The sequence below is a fragment of the Pleurodeles waltl genome, chromosome 5 (assembly GCF_031143425.1).
Source record: "Pleurodeles waltl isolate 20211129_DDA chromosome 5, aPleWal1.hap1.20221129, whole genome shotgun sequence".
Taxonomy (NCBI): domain Eukaryota; kingdom Metazoa; phylum Chordata; class Amphibia; order Caudata; family Salamandridae; genus Pleurodeles; species Pleurodeles waltl.
The window spans coordinates 864,703,111-864,727,857 of record NC_090444.1 but is presented as its reverse complement, the minus strand read 5'-3'; the positions used below and the strand labels follow the sequence as shown (position 1 = coordinate 864,727,857).

Here is a 24,747-nt window from a genome sequence, read left to right as displayed (position 1 = left end):
GATGTTGTCGGTGGTGGCGATGGGGGCAGTTTCGATGCTATGGTTGCTGCGGAATCTGGATTGGGACGAGTCCAGAGTGTTGTTCTTCTCAAGGAAGCGGGTCAGTTGTTTGTTGACAATCTGCAGGTCCTGGCACCTCTTCTTGAGGGCACAGACCTGCTTAGTAATATTTGTGCTCCTTTGAAAATGTCTATGTGTGTGAGTCCTTGTGGAGATGCGAGTGTGTGTTTGTGTTAATCAATGCAGCAATAGCTTTAGAACTATTTGGTGTGCATCTGAATACATGACAAAAGTCATTGGCTGTGACCAGCAACAGTTACACCCCCACCCGCCCTCCCGTTCACCAGCCCCATCCCATTGCCAAAGGCAATAGCTCGCCCATTAGCGAGACCTATCGGCGGCTTTGCCAATGCTTATTTTAAATGTGTATTTCAAGGAGGGCAGTCTGATCATATGGCCAGAAAGCGAGACCCCCGTCACCAGTACACGCTCAGAAACGATTCAAATCTCCTGTTCGGGGACGCCTGCAGAGCCTGCCTACAGTAAAATGCCTCTACTTCTTTGCATTCATAATCAACGCATTCAATTAAGGAATATAACAAGTTTTTACATAGCCTACTGACGCGATCACAGCAGTACTTCATTTCTTAAAGGGAAATGAACAGTATTTTTCTAATAAGCATGCTCAGAACGACGAGTACTATTCCGAATTGCGCATGTGTTGAAGGTAAGCGTTTCTTTTTTGAGCCTGCCCAATCTTCAATGAGAATTTGAACCACTACCTACACCAGATCACACCAGGGAGATCGCTGTTTCTTTGTGTTGCAACGGAATTGACTGTTCTGTACTTGCAGTCTGTGTATAGGCATCATCCTAAACATGAACCATATACCAGCGGGGTGGCTTCACTGAGTGCTTGGTTGCTTACACTTAATAAGGTGATATGTTTCTCTAGGGTGTTTGGAGGCTTTCAAAGTCTGTCTTCTGACCGCTTACCGCCTTCAAAATTGCGATGGAAATCGGAAAAGAAACGTCTCAAAGGGATTCCCATAAGGTGAGTGATGAGAATTTATCAAACCAATAAAGATTTATTTGATCAAATTTCAACATAACTCCGAGATGACTTTTATCTATTTTGCCTTATTCACTGTCTTCTTGCCCTGTCGCAAAATTCCCCCGTCTCACTGACCGTAGCGGTCATACAACACTTCACTGTATGCCCTAGGGTGACCACCTGGCACTGAGGCAAATTCTGGACAGGACTGTAAAAAATTCAGGACAAAGGGTCAAAATTCAGGACAAAGAGTCAAAATTCAGGACAAAGAGTCAAAATTCAGGACAACAATTCAAGAACAAACATCAGTTTTACAGACACACGCAAGAGAGGCCATGCCTCACTATGTTGTCAGTGCATTTATTTACTCTTTTTTTAACACAGCACTATTTATTCACTGTGGACCTTTTGTGATTGCCTCCTCGTATGCTGCATTCAGGTGTCACATTACGTCCTTGTTCAGTAGTAAATTAATGCCCTTCACGGCAAGGCCATCACCCCTACCCAAATCTACCCGAGCTTTCCTGAAGAGAAAGTAACAGCAACATTTTGATTATGTTTCTGAACATTTAAAAAACCTGGCAAACAGTTTGGGAAACATTAAGGTAATTACCTTATGCTAGTTTAAACAAAGGAAACAAAAACATCTGGCTTACCCCACCGCCCATGGACTTTCAACCTAATTTTTTTTTTAAGAGGCAGGGCAGATGGTGCGGGTGACAGTCTCACACCTAATGACAGGATGTGATGTACCCATAACTTGTCTGTAGTCTCACTGCACTAGAGTGTATGTTTGGGACTCTACATTTATCTCAGAAATGGGAGCCCAGACTACCAATCAAAGATAATAAAAGAGTAGGATGAAATCGAGATCAAATGGGAGATCCACGGCAAGTAATTCAAAGGGCTGTTGCTAAAAACTGGATAAATAAAGAGAAGAACAAGGTGGTACAATACCTAAAATCAGACAAGGTGGGTCCACCAAGACTATTTGAAGGTATTGGGTACCTGGGGAGTTGTCTCTGCACACAGGAGCAGAACAGAAGGGGCACTGTCAAGTGGTTGAACAATCAACACCCATCCACCTTGGCAAACTCTTCTGGTGCAATGGTCCGCTGTTAGTGCTTGTGAAGGGTGAGCAGGGGCCTGACCCCTTGCAAGGTTGTGCAAGGCAATTGCCCGCTTTGTCCATGTCTTTATATGGTTTTGAAATTGAGCAAAAGCCAAACTAGAGATCTGGGTTATCCTTAAGTGTCAGGTACACTTAGAATCTTTAAACTATTTGGGATGTAAATTGCACAAACAAAATTTACAAATTTTAAAATTTAATTAGTGTTTCTTTAACATATGGCACTGTTTTCACCTTCATATACAATTAGATCTCAGACTGAACTGGGAACCAGTTACCTTTTGATACCTAGTGATTAATATCTGTCATTCTTACACTGATTTCCAGGATGAAAATCTCGGCAGAGCGAACGGTCCCTCCAAGCCCAGTTTGCTTTTTGGTCTTCTCTTCTGCTTTATGTAGAGGCCATGTGGCACTAGTGAAGATGATGTGCTACCCCAATGATAGTATTATTTTGCAAACCTTCCCCTGCTCGTCCTTCATTCCTTCTTCAGACATGAAACACTTCTGATTTGGTCGCTGCGGCGCCATCAGGAGCTCTTTCCACTCTAAAGCTAACTGTGACTGCGGGTGGATTAGATCTTCTGGACTTAGAATGCTATTATTCAGCTGCAGAGGTCCAATGGGTGGCTCTCTGGCTTTCTGCCCACCTCCCTGCATGAGATGGGGTTTACCAGTAAAGACTTTTAAGGAAGGCTTAATGCACTGCTCATTGTTTCCTACTGACCATTCTACAGATCACCATCTGGGGTTATCATGCATGGCTTTCTCTTGCCTTGCCAGAACCTGTAAACTCACTGACACAAAGAAACCCTATGCTCCTGCACTACCTTTGCTAAGCCTTCCCACTCGCACAGGATGGCTGTGCTCAGAGCAACTCCATCAGTGGCATGTTGCAGGTGACTTAAAATTGGGGACTTTGTTTCTGAACAGTGAGCTACTAAATTTCCAAACCCTTGTGGCAGACTACCATCTTCACCCCGGTCAACTCCTTACGTACACCCACCTTAAATAATCATGAAATGCCCTATTTCATGTCTGCCACCTAGCACTAACCCTACAAGAGGTGTGCCAGAAGCTCTGTACCATAGGAAATGGTGGCAAACTGATAGAATGGGTGTACAGACCTATCCTGCAACATGGAAACCACTCCAGGTCTTCTTGTCATACTACCTGGGTGATTGATGTAGCCAAACCTCTGCAAGATATGGACTAAAATACTGGACTTTCCCCACAAAGTATCCCACGGCTGTCAATAAATTCATAGTGCGTTCTTGTGAATGCATTCTGCCCGTTGCTTGCTATTGGCCTTGTGGTTTGTAACTCACAATTTGTTGCTTTCAATTTGCTGGCTTTATTTGTTTTAGGCTATGCAGCTTGAATTCGTCCCTCCCCTTGCCAAAACCTTTTTTACAGAATCCTGCTGAGTGCTCCTTTTCTGTAAACAGGCCTGTAAATCTTGTTCTTATCTTATCATATTTGCTGTGCATTCAAAGAACAAAGTCAAATGTCAGGCTTTGTATTCGGTGGGAACTTAGTGTTTACTTTCCTTTCTCTGACTTCAAAGTGAGAGGATTTATGCGACAATCTTGCTGGATACTGGGGTTAGGAAAGAGTTTTTTCTATCACATGACAACATTTAAATAGACTTCAGAATATATCAGAATTAGAAGTACAAATCAAGCACATTTTTGTTAATTCTGAACTGTGCTGGAAACAAATACCTACACATGATTAAAACAAATCATTGCATTAGGTGATGCAATTTCCCCACATCATCGTCTGTGCACAGTATAGTTTGATTTGAAAAACTGTATATCTGTGCAAACGTAATGGTCATTTCAATCACAAATGTGTTGTCTGTAATGGCAGTGTGTTACCACACCATGCATGCTCCACTCCACTCTGCTCTGCACCACTCCATACCACTGCACCCTACTCTGTATCACTCCACTTTTCGCCACCCCATGCCACTGCACTCTTCTCCATTCGGAACCACTCCACTTTATACCACTGCTGTGCCTCTCTACTCTACTCTGTACTACTCTACTCTAAGCCACTGCACTTTACGCCTCTCTACACCACTGCGCTCTGCTCGTCTGCACGCCATACCACTCCAGTCTAGGCAACAAAAATCTAATCCGCACAACTCCACTCTCTGCCACTTTGCAACGCTGCACTGTACGCCACTGCACTCTAAGCTAATACACTCTATGCCAATGCACTTTACTCTGTAACACTCAACTCTATGCCCCTGCACTCTACATCAATACACTGTACATCACTCTAATCTACTCTGCACCTCTGCACTCTATGCCACGGCACTCTACACTACTTTACTCTATGCCATCACACTATATGCCACTTTATGCAACTCCACTCTAACCTGCACTTCTCCACTCTAAGCCACCTCACTCTACTGTGAAATAATCTACTTTATGCCACTGCACTCTGTGCCCCTGCATTCTATGCCACTGCACTCTACCCTGTACCTCTCCACTCTATGCAACTGCACTCTACTCTGAAACAATCTATTCTACGCCACTGTACTCTATACCACTCTGACCACTGCACTCTAGTTCAATGAACTCTACACCACTGTAAGCTGACACTCTGCAACACCTCACTGGCCGCCACTATACTCTACACCACTCTGCTCTGTACTACTGCATTCTGCACCAATATACTCTATTCCACTGCATTCTATGCCACTCTACTCTGCCCAATGCCACTCTATGCAACTGCACTCTACACCAGTGCACTCTAAACAACTGCACTGTATGCCACTGCCCTTTACTCTGCACCACTGTACATTACGCCACTGTTCTCTGTACCGCTCTATACCACTGCACTGACACTCTACTCTGCAACTCTGCACTCTACACCACTCTACTCTATACCACTGCACTCTAGGCACTATACTCTACTCTACACCACTCTACAATATTCCACTATGCGCCACTCTACTCCACTGCACTCTATGTAACTCTACCCCATGCCACTCTATGCCACTGCACTCTGCGCCAATGCACTCTAAACAACTGCACTGTACGCCACTGCCCTCTACTCTGTACAACTGTACTCTACGCCACTGCTCTGTGCCACTGTACTCCACTCTACATCACTACACTGACACTCTACTCTGCAGTGTTGCACTCTCCACCACTGTACTATACACCAATGTACTACGTGCTACTGCATTCTATGCCACTGCACTCTATGCCACTCTACTCTGCATCACTCCACTCTACAACACTTTGCTCTACTCTGCACCACTCTACACTACACCACTGCACTCCCTGCAACGTGAGTCTACTCTGCAATTTATGCCACTGCACCACTCTACACTAATGCTCTCTCTGCCACTCTACTCCACTGTACTCTATGCCACTCTACTCTGTCCCATGCCACTGCACTCTAAACCACTGCACTCTACGCTAACGCACTCTAAACAACTGCACTTTACCCCACTGCACTGTACTTTGCACCACTGGGCTCTATGCCACTTCTCCTATGCTACTCTACTCCACTCCACACCGCTATGCCACTAGCTTTAAGCCATGCTGAACAGCAGCTACTCTGGTGTATAACATGGCTAAAACACATTAGCAAAGCCAATAACTCTTTCGTAGATGAGACCTATTGATTTGCCAGTGTTTGTTAGTACTATGAGGTACTGACGTACCTGAAAGAACTGTGAAAAATACAATTACATCATAATAAAGGCTGCTACAAAATGCGCAAATACATTTTGGTTAAATTAAAAAAAAAGTGCTTCTCAAATACAGATTTGAATAATATAAAGTTTATACCTAGTGCTAAAAAAAATTATAACACTCCATTAAAACCACACACTCCACAGCTCACATTGAAACACCATTACAATAACTCTCTAAAAGAAATATCTTTGCCACCAGAAAACTTCAAGTGACTCGTTTTAGTAAAGTCAATGCAGGTTTTCAAGTCCCTTTGTATTAGCAGATTTACCAGTTGCCCACATTTGCATGTCTTTAGGGAAGGAGACCCCACTGGCAAGAAGGCCTTTTCTTATCTGTCTGCCCCTCCCTCCCTCAGAGCACAGGAGACCACCTGCCTTCCAGCCCAGCTGGGGAAACTCCTCTGCCCCTAATTTAGCCCTGCCTCCGTTGCCCTTTAGGTGAAAGGCTAAAATTACGTTCAAATGCCGTCCGTTAAAGCTTTCATCACGGACAACGGACAGCAGGGCGAAATTACGGACAGTCCGTGAAATTTACAGACGGGTGGTCACCCTAGTATGCCCCTGAGGCTGAAATATACCGTGTATACTACTTTAAATAATGTCAACTCGGAAAACGAAACAATGAACCGTGTTTATAAAATTTAAAGCAAAATCCTCTAAATACAACGCAAATTGACAGCCCAGTGATGAACTTTTAGTTAATAAATATATTACCAAGTATACTGATACTAAAGAGATAGATATTGTTTATCATCGCATGGCGTCAAGCATTTAACAAGCACTGGCAAAACCAGTAGGTCAGGTTATTTTGGTTTTGCAAATGCTTGTTTTCTTTTGCTATTAGTTTTTGTAAAACTCAGTTCTTGGGAGATCTGCGAGACCGCCATCAACATACAAAGTAAACTTTGGCCAAAAACACAAATACATTCTAGTCTCAAAAACACACATTGGTATAGTAATTCACGTCTCTGAAGGGAACTACTTTAAATATGGATGTCCTCCTTGAGAAAGAGTAGAATGTTGTGACTCACAGTGTAGTTATCCACTGGCTGAAGTGGGCTGATCCATTGCCTACGGTTGTATGTTGTAGTTTATAGTACAATAACAATGATGCCTATGGATCTTTCCTTTAACATCTTGCAACTGGTCGAAGGCTATCTAAGTCATCTCAATAAGATAAGTCATTATCAACAATCCTCTTTCAGCCCATTCAAGTCCAGATCAGCACTGATGTATTTCATATAAAAAGAAAAGTATTTTACAGTCCAAGGTAATATATGTTGTTGATGTTTCGACTCAAGAGCAAACAAAATGTCTGCTACTGCTCCCTTATCAGTTTTGCCACTATAATCAAGTGTCCCAATAAGATTGTTTCAGCAGAGGCATCACTTCAGCTTGGGGTTCCACAGCCCAACTGCTATTACCTCAGGAACTCTGAAATTTTGAATGTGATGTCTGTTTGATGTGATTGAGTAAATCCTTCCTAAAGCCCTTTACTCTTAGCGGGATCCCCAGCCATGAGTAGGAAGCCTTCCTTAGCCCTGTACCTCCAGCATACCTGTCATACCTCGGCCTACCTGTGCTTTTTGTCCCCCATCTGTTATCACTGTTTTCTAGTTAGGCAGATGCCATGTACTCTGATATACACTTTTCACTGTTTTCTAGTTGGGCAGGAGCCATGTACTCTGTTGTACACTTTACACTATTTTTCTAAGTGGGCGGTTGCCATGTACTCTGCTGTGTACTTTGTTTATGTGTGCCATGTACTTCAGTTTGAGTGCAGGGTTTCAAGGTTTGTTCACTTAAGTGCTATTATAAACAGGTGGTGCTGATTAGTTAAAAGATCCTGTTGACCTCAAGTTCGCCTAATGCTTTTCTTTTGTTTATTTGTTCAACTGCCCTAACAGGACCAGATTGTGCTGATTAGCTAAAAGTTGCTGTTTCCTGCTGACTTCAGGGACACCTGATGCTTATCTGTTGCTTATGTATTCAACTGCCCTAACAGGTTGTGATAATTAGTTTAAAGCTTTCTGCTGACCTCAAGGTCCTCTGGTACGCCTACTTGTTCTCTATTTGTTCAGTTGACCTGACATCTAATTAAAGGCCTCCACTTTCTGCCTCAGTTTCTGCCAGAGAAAGCTTTCTAAATGACAGAAACTCTGTTACCTTCAGGTAAACCCTAGTGCATAATGGCTTTGTTTACTCAGAGACAACCTTCTAATTGACAGGAAACACTAAAGTTTACAAATTTATTAATCAAACGCATAGTTAATTAAAACCATTACAATATAAAAATGACAAAAAGACAATAAATAACATTTATCATAAAAGCATGATTTGCAAAACCAGGCCAGTTAACGCCCTGCCAGCCATGATGCTACTAAAATAAGTCCTGACTATTGGAATGTATCCCAGAGCATATGCACAATACACGCATGTAGTTGAACACAAGTAATGTTTTAAGATCTCAAAAGTTCCCTCCCTCCAAAGTCAGGGGCATGGCCGCCAAATTGAGCCTTGATTGACCTCTCCAAGTCTTAGGCTAATTAAATATCAAGACACGTTACACAAGAGTTTAACTGAGGCTATGCATTTTACTCCTCTACAGACCAAAGGAATTTATGTGCCCGCCATCGAGATTATAACCGCTTGTCGAACAGTTTGTACATCTAAATCAAGAAATATTGGCTTGAGCATGCCTTCCTTTGACCCATGACCTTAGGACATGTGCTGATGAGATGGCTTGCTTTTTCCGTTTTATAGCCACATAGGTGACCTATTGGAACTGTGAACACACCCTTCCATGCTGATAAGAGGTCCTTACGTTCAAAAAAGCTAAAGTGGAAGAGCATAAAGCTCTGTTTTATTGCCTGGTGAAAGTGCAATGTGACATTTGGTTGTGGTCTCAAATTAGTATACAAATTTATCACGGCCCAGGCATCCCTCTGCTTTGACATTGTGGGCCTGTCTTGTATAAAAGATTGTCTTTTGGATGAAAGATTGCGTATCTTTGCGAAAGCTGCTTGGCCCAATTTATAGCACCATGGTTCCTGGAACTCTCGTGCCATTAGAGCATTTTCTAGATGTGAGCCTCATGAGTTTGCAAATTTTTGCTGTAGGTGGGCTTTTATCTTTGCCCAATAATGGCTACTTAGGGTTCCTTGCTCTGCAGCTGTAAGTCGGCAACACTATTTCACAAAAGTATTATGTGACGCTGCGCTGAACCGTGGCTTCTCTGTTTACTACTGCGGTCGGACAGCGCCTCCGATTATCAGAGTGCCGTCCTCCGCGTTTTTGTCGAGCTTTTGCGATGCGTGCCAGGAAGCATTTTTTATGTTCCCGGTTGCCTTGTTCTGTACTTGTAATATTTTTCATTCCTGTTGGTGGTGGACTCCTTCCATTTTTGTTTTTCTTCTTTTCTTCTGCCTTTTCTGTGCTCTTGTCTTTTTCTTCTTTTGGTCTCCTTGCTGTCTTCTTGCAGGGATCCATGTTGTCTTGTTCTGTTCCTTTTACCCAACATGCCTTTTTTTCTCTTATACTTCTGCTTTTTTCCCATTCTTTTCTATGGGCCTTTTCCCAAACCAAGATGGTGTTGTTTCCTTTTCCTGTGTTGTCACTTCCTGTCTTCCAGTATATAAGTCACTCAGTCCTGATCTGCTTTGCGTTGCAGACACTTCCTCTTGGTGGTGATCTTCGCTCCTGTTCGTCGTTTGTTTACCAGTTCCTGCTCCTCTGATTGCAAATTTTTCTTCTTTTTTCCAGCATTCATTCCTGTTTTTTCCTCTGTTTCAGGAGTTCCTGTTTTAGAGGTTTTTCCCATTTTAGGGTTTTTTTACTCTGGGACTCCTTCTGGAGAGTTCGGTCTGCCTTGGTGTTTCTCTGTCAAGCCGAACATGGCTACTAGAAAGGGTCGGCCCTATCTTGGTCTATTCAGAACCAGCAGAAGGCTGGGTGCTCTTTCAAACCCTTCCATCAAAGTTGAGAAGCATCGTGCAGACCGTGACAGATTGCAGCGCCCAAAGAATCCGCGTTGCGAGACCGTGGAAGGACCACAGGGAGACGTAGTGGAAAATGCACAAGCCATGCTGCAGACCTTCCAACAACAAGCTCAGGAGTTAAAGCAATTGCGGCTGGAAAAAACTGCACTAAGACAAGTTCTGTCCTCCCGGTCAATGGATGTGCCACCCGTATCTGCTTCTACACCTCGATATTCTGGGGATCCTCAGAAGAGAAAGGAGTTTCTGGATGCCCGAATGGTTTTCTTTGCCTTCCACCGTTACAATTTTCTTCTGATAAGGCTAAGGTGGCTTCTCTGATTAGTGCCTTGTCGGGCCCTGCATTAGCCTGAGCAACTCACTTGGTTTCTGCGGAAGATCCTGTCCTGAATAATTATCCTGCCTTCTTGAAACTTTTCAAGCAGATGTTTGAAAGGCCTGGGTCGAAGCAGGGGCAGAGGAGGCTTTATGTGATATACTTGTAAACCACAGAGGGTTACCCATACACCCAAAGGGGCTGGGTGGAAACTGAATATCAAAGACTACAATGCCCCCAAAGGAGAACAACAATTATTTACAAACATTATAAGCAGCATAGGTGCAAGATGCGTTAAGAGTAATCTTTTATTTGTTCACATATAAACATTAGAATTGTATTTTTATAATTGTTCAGTAGGAACAACCCATCATAAAACCAAAAACGGAAGGACAAACCAGTGCAAAACATAAATGAAAAGTGCTTGTGTGTAACAATAAAGAAAAAGAATAATCAATATCCCAATGATCCACAAACAGTATAAAGATAAAAAGGCAGCCGGTTGGTTACTCTTTCACTGCATTGAATCAATCTCGAATTTTTGGAGATATAAATATACTTATTGAGTCCTTCCTTGATATCTTAAGCAAAAACCAATCCAGGCTGAAATATTCACATCGACGTTTCGACCCCTTTCCGTCCTGGGCCAATTCACTGCTCCACAACGGGTCTTCTTCAGGACTGACTAATGGGAGTCTCTACAATAATGCCAAAGAATAAATCAAGAAAAACCCATTCAACACTCTTACCTATGCAAATCCAAGGCCTGATCCATACCACTCTTCTGGCCTCTAAACAAACAATGAAACGAAAGGCAGATCGCCAATGTCAGAAAGAACCCTCTTATCAAGTAGGACACAAGGTGTGGCTTTCCTCCAGATTTTTTGCCATCTCGGTTTTCTCTAAACAAATTCAAACCTCATTTGTATGGACCCTTTCAGATCCTGCAAGTATTGAATCCTGTAGTTGTTCGACTATGGTTACCTCATACCTGGAGAGTTCATCCTGTTTTTTACGTATCCTAGTTAAAACCTTTCGTTTCTGATCCATACGACCGACATTTTCAACGACCCCCACCTCTTTCTGTGGACGGCCATCCTGAATATGAAGTACAGGAAATCTGTGATTCTCGGAACAAACTGCAGTTTTTGATCCACTGGAAGGGTTATCCTCTCAGTGACTGTTCTTGGGAGGATACCTCCTCCGTTCATGCCCCCGATTGGTTCACGTTTTTTATTCCCGTCACCCTGACAAGCCTGGGGCCTCGAGTAGGGGACCTAATGTGACGCCACGGTTAACCGCAGCGTCTCTGTTTACTACCGTGGTAGGACGGCGCCTCTGTTTATCTGAGCGCTGTCCTCCGCGTTTTTGTCCTGCTTTAAGCAATGTGTGCCAGGAAGCATTTTTTTATGCTCCCGGTCGTGTCGTTCTTACCTGTACTTGTAATATTTTTCTTTCTTGTCAGTGGTGGACTCCTTCCTTTTTTTCTTTTTCCTTCTGTCATTTTTGTGCTCTTGTCTTTCTCTTCTTTTGGTCTCCATGCTGTCTTCTTGCAGGGATCCATGTTGTCTTGTTCTGTTCCTTTTTCCCAGCATGCTTTTTTTCTCTTATACTGTATATCCAATCCAAGATGGTGTTGTTTCCTTTTCCTGTGTTGTCACTTCCTGTCTTCCTGTATATAAGTCACTCAGTCCTGATCTGCTTTGTGTTGCAAACACTTCCTCTTGGTGGTGATCTTCGCTCCTGTTCGTCGTTTGTTTTCCAGTTCCTGCTCCTCTGATTGCGAATTTTCCTTCTTTTATCCAGCATTCATTCCTTTTTTTCCTCTGTTTCAGGAGTTCCTGTATTAGAGTTTTTTCCCATTTTTGTGTTTTTTTTCCTCTGGGGCTCCTTCTGGAGAGTACGATCTGCCTTGGCATTTCTCTGTCAAGCAGCATCGTGACTACTAGAAAAGGGTCCCCCTAATCTTGGTCTATCCAGAACCAGCAGAAGACCGGGTGCTCTTTCAAACCCTACGGTGAGAAGCATAGTGCAGACCATGACATATTAAGGTGCTGACATTTCTGATTTTGGAGGCCAAACTCCAAACGGACATGGGCCAGTGAAGACACTTTTGGAAGACTGAAAACCGATTTGTAAACTTTTACTTGTAATTGCGTTAATAAGGTTATTTCCTTACCGTGCCATATTTCCAAGGCGTACGTCAATAAAGGTAGCAATCGGTTTGTCATCATGGTTAATAGATGAGAATATATTGCACCGTTCAGTTTTTTTTTTCTTCAGAAGCTTGAAAGCGAATGTCAGTGTCTGGGCTTTTGCATGCCTATGCATAAAGTGTTTTTTGTACGACAGGTGGCGCCTCTATATAATGCCCACATATTTAGACGATTGGTCCCACTCCACCTGCTTGCCTTTAATAAACCACTTATATGACTTATATTTTGAATCCACTAACTTGACAATTTTGGTTTTCTGCAAATTCAGCTCTAAACCTTGTTTCCTGATGTAACTTGCCAATGTGTTAATTAATCTTTGCAGGTATATTGGTGTTTGGCTCAGAATATCTATATCATCTGCGTATTGTAGACAGGCAATTGCTTCCTTTGCCAAGTTTGAAGAATGACCGTTGACTGCTTTTAAATGACTATTTATATCGGTGACATACAGGCTGAATAGGCTTGGGGCCAGAACACACCCTTGTTTCAGGCCTTTACTAGTGATTATTTTTTAGGTCAATGTACTGCCATCTCCAATTTTTACCTGGGCCCATGTGTCGGAGTATAGGGCAGAGATTGCCTTGAGCATGTCTTCTGGCATGCCCCATCTTTCTAATTTTGCCCATAAGTGGTCGTGCTGGGCTTAGTCAAACACCGATTTAAGATTAACAAAATGGACAAAAAGCCTGGATTTCACCCTTATTGCGTTTTCAGTTATTTGGCATCTGTTAAATTCTCCTCAGTTTTTTTCCAGGAAACACTCAGTAATCCTGAAAGCTTCAGATGAACACTTGTATGACTAAGTATAAATACAGGTTTCAAATTCAGTGCCCTGCTTGGCTTCATCAATCTGTCTTGAGAGAGAGATGTCTCCCGTCAGCATCGTCCTTGAGTTCCACTGCCTGCTTCAAGAATAACCTGAACATCTTCACCTGGAAGCTGGAAGCCAGCAGCCCCTTTTGGAATTATGTCCCTTCAAGACAGCTTGCTAAAACGTTGACTCCTGGAACCTGGTCAGTCAGCCAGCAACCTGTCTTGGAACCCTGTCCCTTCATGACTGCTTCCAACAACGTTGCACGCTAAAACCTGGTTGATCAGACAGCAATCCCTCTTGGAACTCCATCCTTTTGAGACAGCTTCCAATATCCTTGATCCCTCGAACCTGAATGTGTTGTTCCTGGGGTTCATTGACTATGGCCAACTTCTCAATGTTTGACGCTCAACCTATTCCAGCCCTTTTCACTGGCTTTGGGTTAGTGCACTGACCTGGCATTTCTAATTTCGTTGTCCCCTTTTTCTTCAAGGACACCCTAGTAATTTGAATTTGAATAGGAAAGCCTTGGGTAAAGAAAAATTACTAGTGTGAGGTAACACGGTGTTAAGAACGGATAACTATTTCAGAGTCATCTAAGCAGAGGCTCAAGGATACGTACTCAGGATTCAGCGCAGGGGGTCTGTGCTCAAGGACCCATCACATTGACTCAAATTCCTTATAGTAATTCTTGTTTGGTATATTTCATAAACAGCTCACACCTCAGGTCGATTGACTTATTGTAAAGCATTCCTTTACGGTTGTCTGAAATTATTGTGTGCTTGTTGCAAAGTATTTATTCTGGCTGAAGGAGTGCACCTTGCCACTAGGACTTAAGGGTCCTGCTCAGAAGGTTTAACACCCACGCACCATCCTGTTCACTGGAGCTCCAAGGTACACCAGAACTATCAGTCTGTCTTTCTCCCGCTCTCCAACCCCACTTCACCCCAGGGTAAGTCACCAGTATCCGTCATCCCCTCTGATACGAAGGATTAACCTGAAGGAGAAGTGGTGGAAGAGCTTCACTTCACAGAGTCCTAGGAATTCAGGCGAGTGGTGCTTAGCGTGACAATACTCCTGAGGTTCCTTGTTATATAATTTTCAGCTTGCAAGGATTAAACGTAATTTGAACATTAATTTATAACATTAGTATTCTGGATACTCATTGTTCAGTTCGATGTCCACCCATAATAACTTTAACTCCTCATTCTCTATTGCACTGCTTAGTGCATGCTCCCATGTGGTTTTGTATGATAATCTTTTTTTATGTATGTGCCCCTGTTCTGCAGTTTGTAATTGATTAAAATGCGCCATAAAGTTGTTGAGATTGCCTGCCACTGCATTTCTATTAGCTAGGGGCATTGCCAGGTGATGTATTTGGATATGACGCGGGACGCGCTGATTGGCCAGGAGTCCGGGGGAAGTGACGAGAGGCAGGGCAGGAGCCCTTTAAATTGGAAGAGCGCTCCCGCCGTCGCGGGACGCGCTGATTGGCCAGGAGTCCGGGGGAAGTGACGAGAGGCAGGGCAGGAGCCCTTTAAATTGGAAGAGCGCTCCCGCCGTCACGGGACGCGCGCGGGCGGCGCCCGGGCGAAGCCCGGGCCAAGGGCGCGCCCGTCCTTGCCCGTCATTGCCCGGAAGAGGCCGGGCTGGGCCACCCCCCTTTCGTACACAGGAAGCACGTTGTTGCCAAGGAGTTGTTGAAAAGAAGGAGCCTTGTCAACCCACATCGTGTGGCCAAAGGAGGTCGGCCTGAATGATATCATTCTTATCCCGACTCCCAAGACCCCTGGGCAGTGGTTGATAACTATCTACCCACCCGGACACCTTCTCAAACATAGGGCCCGTCTACGCCTGTCTTTGATCGTCTGAGGCCGGGCTGGGCTCCGTCTCTCTATTCTGTTACTCAGATTCTGGGACCTGATTTGACACAAACCACAACATACCTGCTAGAAGGATCGTTTTGCTGCCAAGAGTCCGGTAACAACCTCAGCTCTAATTACTTGTATCTGCTGTTTTTATTTAGAATTATGGGGAAAAGGAAGGCTGTTGGCCCGCCGGCTCCTCTGGAAGGTATAAAAAAGCAGAAAAAACGACCTAGGAAAACAACTATTAAACCTGCCCAAGGGGAATCGAAATCACTCGATGAGATTGATCAACTTTTCGAGGAGGTAGAGGCTATACTTAACAGCGAACTAGGCACTCATGGCCTTTTGCCCTTGAAGAAGCCTCCACTCCAACCTAAAACGATTCAGGAGTTTTTTATCAAGAATAGGGAAGCTCGACCAGTAAATACTGGGGGTTCAACAGATTGTGCAGGGAAATCATCCGCTGTTAATGCCACTGCTCCCTCTTTCCTGCAGGGTATCGTGTCTGGTAGCAATATCTCCAATCACTTTCAAACCGAGGAGATTTTGCACATGGAGGAAATGGAACGCACACCCCTACCATTGAGTCCGGAGATAAGGCTGGTCCCTAATATTCCATGCAAAAATCGTTTCGAGCTTCTGTCTGAGGGAAGCGCTGTGATTGAGGTCCACGACCCTCCTACAGCTGCTAGGGCTATTGAAGCTGCCTCTTCCCTGCCTATTACTACTGACATGTGCTCTGATGTGTCTGACAATGCAGCTAAATTGCCCTTAATTCTCCAGAGAGTAGACGAAATTAAGAATCTAGTCTTGCAGCTAACTAAACTGCTACAAGGGAATATGGCCAAACTATCGGGATGCATTTGCCAGAAGACAGAGGCAGAAGGGGCAGGTGGGACTTTGGCAGCTGATTCTGCTACATTTAATACGAAAGCACGTGAGGGGCTAATTAATCACGCCCAGAGAGCTGGATGGTAGTATACCTTCCTATATTATGAACCCTAGAAATATACTCACTGGGTGCAATAGTATCCCCCTCGGCGGAGACAAGACAAGGAACGGGGAAGATCCTATTGGAAGCCTCTTTGCCCCATTGAACCGTCAGTCTGCTTCAAGGCAAAATCCTACTTCCAATTTACCGATAAATAGGGATAGCCCTCTGTCAACCAATAGGAAGTTATTTGACAACCATCAAATTAAGGATCCAGCTTGCATTTTTCCTTCTCGAAGAACAAATAGTGCTTTAGGCGGGACTCCTAATAGCATTGGTCCCAGACACAGAGCCAACACTCTTTTCCTAAGCAATGTCCCAAAGTTGCCACCCAGGTCTGTTGAGGACCAAGAGTCTAGACTTAATAAGGTTATTTACTGGATACGCAATCGACAGGGTTGCCTTTCAATTATACGTTCGGACATTCGGACATTCAAAAAACAGAAAGATGTAGTCCCCCTGGGTCAAACCTCGATGTAATCATGATTGTGTTCCACGATAAATTCTTGGCAGACCAACTTATTGACTCTGTTGAACGCAAGGGACAACACAAAGAGCTAAAAGGAGGAGGCATCAGGCTGGCCGCTAATTTAATTGACCCAAAACAGACTCCTGTGTTTGTCCCAATTGCTAATACCAATGAGAGAGGCTCTAGGGAAGAAGGCGTCTTTCTGCATCCGGGGCATGTATGACTGTCTGCCCAGGAAGCCGCCTATCAGGATAATCTAGTGGCACCTTCAATAGACAAATTAGAGAAGTACCTTGCTATCGAGTCGAACTATAAGGATGTTCCATCCCCTAAACATGGGGCTGCATTGGGAACTAATGGGTTATCCATTATGACTTGGAATCTTGCGGGCCTTGCTAGGAAATTGGATGATGTGGACTGGGTTGCCTATATAAAGTCACAAGATGTGTGTCTCTTTCAAGAAACTTGGGCCGAGGGCCAACCAAGCATGGATGGGTTTCTTTCATTTAATATCCCTGCACTGCCTTCAGAGAAAGCAACTGGTCGCGCAAAAGGGGGTCTTTTAATCCTTTTAAATTCAAAGCTCCAATGCGACTATAAGGTTTTAGAATTTGATTGTCCCGACTTGATGGGTTTACAAATTTCTTTTAATCAAAATTTTAACATAATCTTAATTAATGTTTACGCCCGTTCTGTTGCACGTGGTACAGAATCACACATTTTAACTTTACTCTTTGACTTTTTAGACACGCTACAAACTAATTCCTATTTAATTATTGCAGGGGATGTAAATTGCACTTTCGAACCCTCAGCGCTTCTTAGTGATTTAACTGCGGATGAGGACGAATTATGGGGTATTGCACAATTGGATGGTGATAGTTATCCTCCACGCTCTCGTGTAGCAACTCAGCTTGCTACACTATGCTTAAAGTTTGGCCTAAGGGCCTGTAATGGTCGAACTCCTTCTGATTTAAACTTGGCACCGACATTCCTACGAGGTTCTGTGGCCAGCGTAATTGATTATTTTCTGGTGGATGTGCGTCTTTGGCCATTGCTGCTAGATATGAGGGTAGATTCAAGATGCAAGAGTGATCACTTTCCATTGTTGCTCACCCTTGCTGGGAATATCTTTGGTAGAACCTTGAATATGCAAACATCAATGGCCCCTCCCCCTATTTCAAACAATGCTTATACAAAGGTGAGGTGGCCAAAAGTCATGTCAAACCCCTATTTGCTATGTAAGATCTACCAAGTGTTCTTAGATAATCTGTCAGCCTATGAAGACTTCGAACCAGAAGCCATTCCACTTCTTGATATTCACGAAGATATGATGGTTAAACTTCAAAGTGTCTTTTATAAAAAGGTAGCCACGGCAAACCGGCAATATGGGGGTTCACCTAACAGCAGTTGGTTTAATGATGCATGCATGAGGGCTAAGACTGAGTTAAGGAAGGCTATACTGGCCGGGTATACGGGGGCAATCAAACAAGCAAGATTCACGTATAAAAAGATAATCCTACAATCAAAGAAAGCTTGGGAAGATGCTATTTGGCAGGACTTGCTAGATGCTACTAAAACAAACAACAATACGCTTTTTTGGGAACTGCTGACTAAGCACGAGAGAGGGGGTAGGTTTATACAAAGGAACCATATTCAACCTGGTACCTGGGTGGATCATTTCTCTCTCTTGTACGAAGGAACTGCCTCCACTGGGACTGTCGATTGTGAGAAAGTGGGATTATACCCCCCAATTTCACCCAATGCTAACCTTGCCACTTCTCCGTCCAGTGGGAATCTATTTAACTCTGAAAGCTATATTTGCTTTTCTCTAGAAGAAACTGCAGACGCCATTAAATCTCTAAAGACAGGTAAAGCCCCAGGCCCTGATAAAATTCCAGGTGACCTTTATAAATCAGAGTTACCCATCTGGACCTGGTATATTAATATGCTGTCAAACAAAATCGCAAAAGGAGGACAGATCCCTGAGACGTGGAAGGGTGCTGAAATTATTCCAATATATAAAAAGGGCAACGTAAATCTTCCAATTAACTACAGACCTTTCAGTTTAATTGACAACCTACAAACATTTTTTGCAAAACAATTGTTAGTTAGACTGACGAGTTGGGTGACGGAGCAGCAGATCCTATCACCACTTCAGGCAGGGTTCCGCTCTAGAGTTAGCACGGTTGACCAGGCATTTAGGTTGACCGTGCTACACTGGAAATATGTAGTCTTGGCAAAGCAAACACTATATGTCACTTTTGTAGACCTGCGCTCTGCCTTTGACCTGGTACCTAGAGACAAGCTTTGGGGAGTGCTACACAAAAGAGGGGCACCATCTGATATCATTCATTTATTAACACGTATGCATGAAGGCACATACGCTCAAGTAAGATGGGGTAACCAAGGCGAACTGACTAACAAGTTTCCCATTAAAAGAGGTGTTCGTCAGGGATGTGTCCTAGCGCCACTTTTGTTTTCTTTATTCATTAACGAGGTGGTCCAAGAACTCATGACATGCCAGAATGATGCTCCCAGCTTAGGCAATCAGAAAATCCCAATTCTTCTTTTTGCGGATGACTCTCTATTGATCTCAAAGACCCCTATGGGGCTGCAAATTCTTGTGGATAGATTTAAATCATTCTGCTGGAATTTTGGTTTAGAGCTGAACTCGAAGAAAACAAAATTGATGGTGCTTCGCTCTGGCTCTCGTAAGAAGTGTACGATCAGGTTAGATGGAGCTATTTTGGACCAGGTTAGCTCTATCGACTACTTGGGTGTGAGGCTTACAGACTCACTCCTCTGGGACGAACAAGTCGGTAAGAGTGGCGGGCTTTTGCAACATCGGGCAGCATCCATATTACGCCTTTACAGGAATACGATCGCTAAAGTTGTGTCTCCAGCAGTAAAGATCTATGTGGCCAAGGCACAGGGTGCTGCTGTTTATGGTGCAGAGATTTGGGGCATGACAGATAGCAGTAGGATAACTAAAATTGAGAATAGCTTTGCACGGGCTCTATGTGCTTGTCCCACTAGCACCCCATTAACCCCCCTTTTTTTAGATCTAGGGCTTAAACGTATAGCCGATTTGATTATCTTACGGCCCCTACTATATTGGGTGAGGCTTTGGGTAGTTCCTGAACTGGCTATATATAAGTCTTCCCTATTAGAATTGTTAAAAACCTCTAACTCCATGTCCATACCATGGATCAAACACGTATCTAGTTGGTTTTGCATGCTAGGACTGAGGAACTTCTGGGAGAATCCCCAGCAACTTGTGAAGCCCCATGTAAAAGTATTGAAGAGAGCTTACTGGTCCCACATATGTAATAATTACATTTCTCAGAAATCGAATGGTCATTTAACTAACTCGTTTATTGATTTTAAATGGTACCCTGAGTTTGAACCATACTTAGATACAATACCTGATTTGTTAGGCAAAAGTTTGTATGCCAGATTTCGATTTGGAACATTACCCCTGAAGGCCTTAACGAGCAGATGGGGACCTAAGTCAAGCTCTGATACCTGTCCTGTATGTGGCATTCCTTCCGAAACAGTAGAACATTTTATGTTTTTTTGTCCCGCCTATTCAATCCCAAGGTTTAAATGGATATATAAAATCTGTAGGGAATTGAATTTAAGGAAATGTTTTTTAGCTTTGCGGATCTTAAAAAGCCACAATTCAAATGTGACAATTTACGCAGTAAGTAAGTTTTTAGCAACAGCATGGCGCATACGCACTTTTTATTTACAATGAGTTGAAATTGTTTTAAGACGGGCAAACATGGATCATTCTTTTTTTAAATTTTTCTATGACATTATGGTTTATATTATTATATTATATTGTATTGTATTGTATTGCTTTGATGGTCTGTTGGCCGAATAAAGCTTATGTGAAACACACGTCACTCTGTCTACTGATGTCAAGTTAAAGTCTAGTTTGCACTGGATTAAGAATTAAATTTTCCTCTTGGCAAACGTATTCTACAATATTGAGCAGCTGCCTCCCCCAATCTGTGGAAGTTCGGTTCCCTCAAAGAACATGAATAGTTCGGATTATAATGAATCTGTGTAAAAGGAGAGAGAATGTTTTTAGGCTTAGTTGTTAAGCTGAAATGTACAGTAGGTACATGTACTGGCACTCACATTGACATTTTTTGCTCTAGTGTGTTTGTGGAGCTATAGTACTTCCAAAGCAGCCTACCTATCGTTGCTTGGTCCATATGGACCCATTTCCTATGATCCCACATGCTGTCCACAATTGTAAGCCACAGATATGCAGCTCATGGTACTTCCAAAAGTCCAGAGTAAACAGTTGTCCTTTATCTTTCAGTGCCATCATGATCTTTAGATACCCTTAATCTCTGCCTCACTTAAGAAAGTCCCTATCTTCTTCTGTACAAGTTTGATGTCCTGTTTGGGGATAGAGACCAGCAAAACCTAAACAAGATACAGTATCCTCATTAAATTATTAATCTCCATAATGGGCAATCTTCCCAGCTACTGAAGAGGCAGAGATTTTTACATCTGTTCAAGTTCCCTAATATAGACGGCTTAAACAGAGACCAATTATATTGAAGGCAAAGATGTGGTAAGTAAAATTAATTCCCAAATATCTGATTGGACTTTCCATCTCAATTAAATAGGAATGCAGATCGCATCATGCCCATGAAGGGCTGTGTCTTCAGAAAGATCAAATTCAAAATCTCAGATTTTAAGTTAGAGCCTACCAGACAGCGCAAGTCTGTTGTCAAAAGACCTATTCTCACCTTATCAACAGCTTACAGTGCGCTAAAAGCCTGTCCATTGCTTACTATTGGTTGTTTTATCGTCATTCTCATTTGGTTGCTTCTTATTTGATGGTCTTCCTTGTCCATCTTGTCTTTCTCTCCCTAGTGCATAGCCGCCTTACTATTATCCGTTCACTGCTCACTTTTAGGGGATACAGTTTTTTCTTTTTGCTTAAGAAGTCCATGAGAGTGCATGTGGTTTTCAGCTGTGTCCCTCGTGTGCTTCTCCCCCTGAGGTCTGTGTTGCACTCTCTCACCTGTGTGCTTCTCTCCTGCATTCTATATTGCTTTCTCGCCTGTGTCCTTCTTTCTACCCGAGCTTCATATTGCTCATGCGCAGGTGTTTCTTCTTTTGCCCCTTGTTGTTCTCTCCGTCGTGTGCATTGCTCGTGGCCTCCTTGTTGCTCCCTTCATTGGGCACTTCTCCTCCATTACCCCCCTCCCTGTGTTCTTTTTTTTTTTTTTAAACTTACTTTTTTCTTTTTTTGGGGGGAGGGCCAGACAGTAGTTTCTGCCAACCATTCTGCTTTATAATTAAAAGCACTGTAGGACTGCTTAATTTCAATATTTTTTAATATCCACTCTTACGTCTCAGATCAGTATACCAAAAAAAAAAATGGTACCTGCAGCACACACATGCGTTGTGATACTTGCTGCTGCATTCGTCATGACATGTGTATCTGCAAAATGACGCAACCACATCATCTGGCTTTTTATTTTTTATTTTGTTCATGCTGTACAGCACTGGCATTTTTCAGTGCTGTACAGCATGAACAAAGGCATTGGCACAGCCAGTAGGCCTCACAGGCTGGACATATTGGCTTTGCAAATCCTTGTTCCCGTTTGATTTTGAATCCTGAAACTTTCTCAGGTAGCTCTAACTGGAGCGCTGCCAAGGATATTTTGGGGGTTAGTCACAGTTAAGAGCTCATCATCTGCAAATACTCAAATCATGTGTTACATAAAGACCAAGAAAGGCCTGAGTCTTGTGGGGTCTGCTTTATTGTAGCAGTTAGAGGTTCTTTTGATAAAAGCAGAAATAGAGGGTAATCCTCCCTTTACCCTTACCTAGAGATATGCTCTGAGTGCTCCTGCTGTTCACTAATATTTTCAACTTCGAATCTTTGCAGTTTATTAAAGATGCAACTATAGAAGAAGGACCCAAGTCCCTTTTTGACAAACACAGGCCTCAGAAAGCTTCTAATCGCATGGTCAGACGACTCTGCAGTAATCACCAAGATCTTTTGTCATATTCTATAAGATTGGCAGTTGGTCAGATACTATCATGGATCCGACACTATGACAAATCTGAATTAGTCAGCATCAATCGGCCCCAACAGGCACCTTCCTGAATTGGAGGCAAGGACCTTTCAAAAAGCACTTGCCTTGTAGTTAGGGCCACACCTCTCCTAATCCACTTTCTGCCATGCACAAAATACTGTGTTGGTTCGAAGTAGGCTTGGGAATAGGGAAATGGCATAAGAGAGAAAACAGATACCCTTGCTATCACTGTTTTGATGTGTCATTCATCTGGGTACTTCCTTCAACTGGAGGAGTAGTGCTGAAGCCTTGGTGTTTGTTGGGACGAGACGTTTTCTGCAAGTCTCTGTAGAAAATGCTTCTCTGCCCTTTATTGATCCCCTGACATGTCAATGTAAACTGTTCGTAGGTCTTCTTGACCACCACAACGGTGATCATGACAATCACCCATGTCCACAGAGGAGTTTCCTGTGTACATGGATTGAGACCCTAGAGCTTAGCAGTGAGGTGAAGGATTATGCATTATGTACCCCTCTTTTGCAGAGTGTCTACTACCCTTTCTGCCCAGGCTGTGGTAGACTGACAGTGGTGGCAACGTTAATCTACACTCACAGGTACCTATACTGTGAGTGTTCCACCACCAGCACTGACTCTCATAAAATTCCTCTCTGGGTCCTGGTGATGCGGATGATGGAGGCAGAGACAAAACTGGCCATATCACAAGTTAAGCTGACACTGGCTGTGCAGCTATGAAGGAAAAGGCTGATCTAAGCGGTACAGATGTTGGTTTTATTCCAGCAGCACTTATTGAGCCCCAACTCCCAACAGCACCCTTGTAAGCTCCTGAATGCCCCAACGCTAGATACATCAGATGCCTTGCATCATACAGTCATTGACATTGGCATTTCTTGGGAGGAGATTAGATTTTATTAGAACAGCCTCTGGTAAAAACCTCCATCGTGCTGCTAACTCACATATCACTACTGAACCCTCCTTTATTCCCATTTCTCACTTTACGTTTGTACTATGGTAGTCAATACTACAGTTGCTTCCAGTCACCAGGTCTTACAAATACAGTGGAAATAGCTGCCGAAATGGGCACAGGGTGATTTCAATGACATACATCATCAAGTGTAAGCAATAGTTACAGAAACTGAAGAGGAATTCACACTTCCTGTCAAAGTGATGCCAGAAACAAATGCATTAGTTGTGAATGGCTCCAACCCCTACGAACCTGTTTTTATAATTCCTGTTGTTCCCATAAACATACCTGCATATGCTGGTGAAATCCTCAGTAGCTAGCCCTTAGCAGAGAGATGGTCCCAGTGGGTGGGTATTCTGGCAAAGGGGGAGTGGGTGGCTTGAATGCGTTGGGCACATATTTAGGATTTGGGTTCACTGAGTAGGCTATCAAAAAGGGGAAATGGGACTCCACACTTAGAGGAACATGGCAACCAAAAATGTGAGACAGTGGCTAGATGCTCAGGCACAATACTCAAAATCAAAGCAACACGTTAACACACAACAGCACTGTAACTGATGCAGGATGAAAATGTAATACTATTTTTAACCTGAAATTAAAATAAACCCTTGAAGAAGGTTTTGGACAATAGCATGAAATGCATTTGGGTTTGAGAAGTTATGTGTACATTAAAGAATTAATTAATTACTTTAATGAACAAAGGATGTTTTGAAACGGCAAATGGAGAAAAGTCGAAAAATCACATTAAACCTTGAGAGAGGCATGTATTTTGAAAGAACGTAAAGTAAATTAAGATTGTGACAAATTGAGAAGTCATTTGACTCATCAGTGCAATGAAAGGACACTAAACCCAGGTGGTTATAGCGCTTAACTGTTACTGACTTAAGTAGCCAGTGATCAGTAGGTGCTTAACCATTGTACACCAAAACATATACTACTGAATAAAATAATCAACCAGCAAATAAACTCAAAGTACTCACTAGGATTTCTTTCGGCATAAAAATATGTCTTATTCAGAAGAAACATAATTGTGTTCAAAGGACAATTATAGAATCATAGTTGTTTTCAGCCTCTTTGTCTGCAAATGTATCTGTATGACTGTGATAAGTATTTTTTTACTGTTTTTATTAATTTTCGAATACTAGAAA

At 43.0% G+C, this 24,747-nt stretch overlaps 1 protein-coding gene across 1 annotated transcript in view; it reads left to right on the top strand.

Moving 5' to 3' along the window:
- Positions 1-772: 772 nt before the first annotated feature.
- LOC138296102 (zinc finger protein 3 homolog) overlaps positions 773-24,747 on the top strand; it is a 1,150,345-nt gene continuing 1,126,370 nt past the window's right edge. Inside the window, exon 1 of the mRNA XM_069234957.1 lies at positions 773-1,054. Coding sequence (XP_069091058.1) covers positions 1,013-1,054 — 42 coding nt within the window. The 5' untranslated portion in view covers positions 773-1,012. The remainder of the gene's footprint in view (positions 1,055-24,747) is intronic.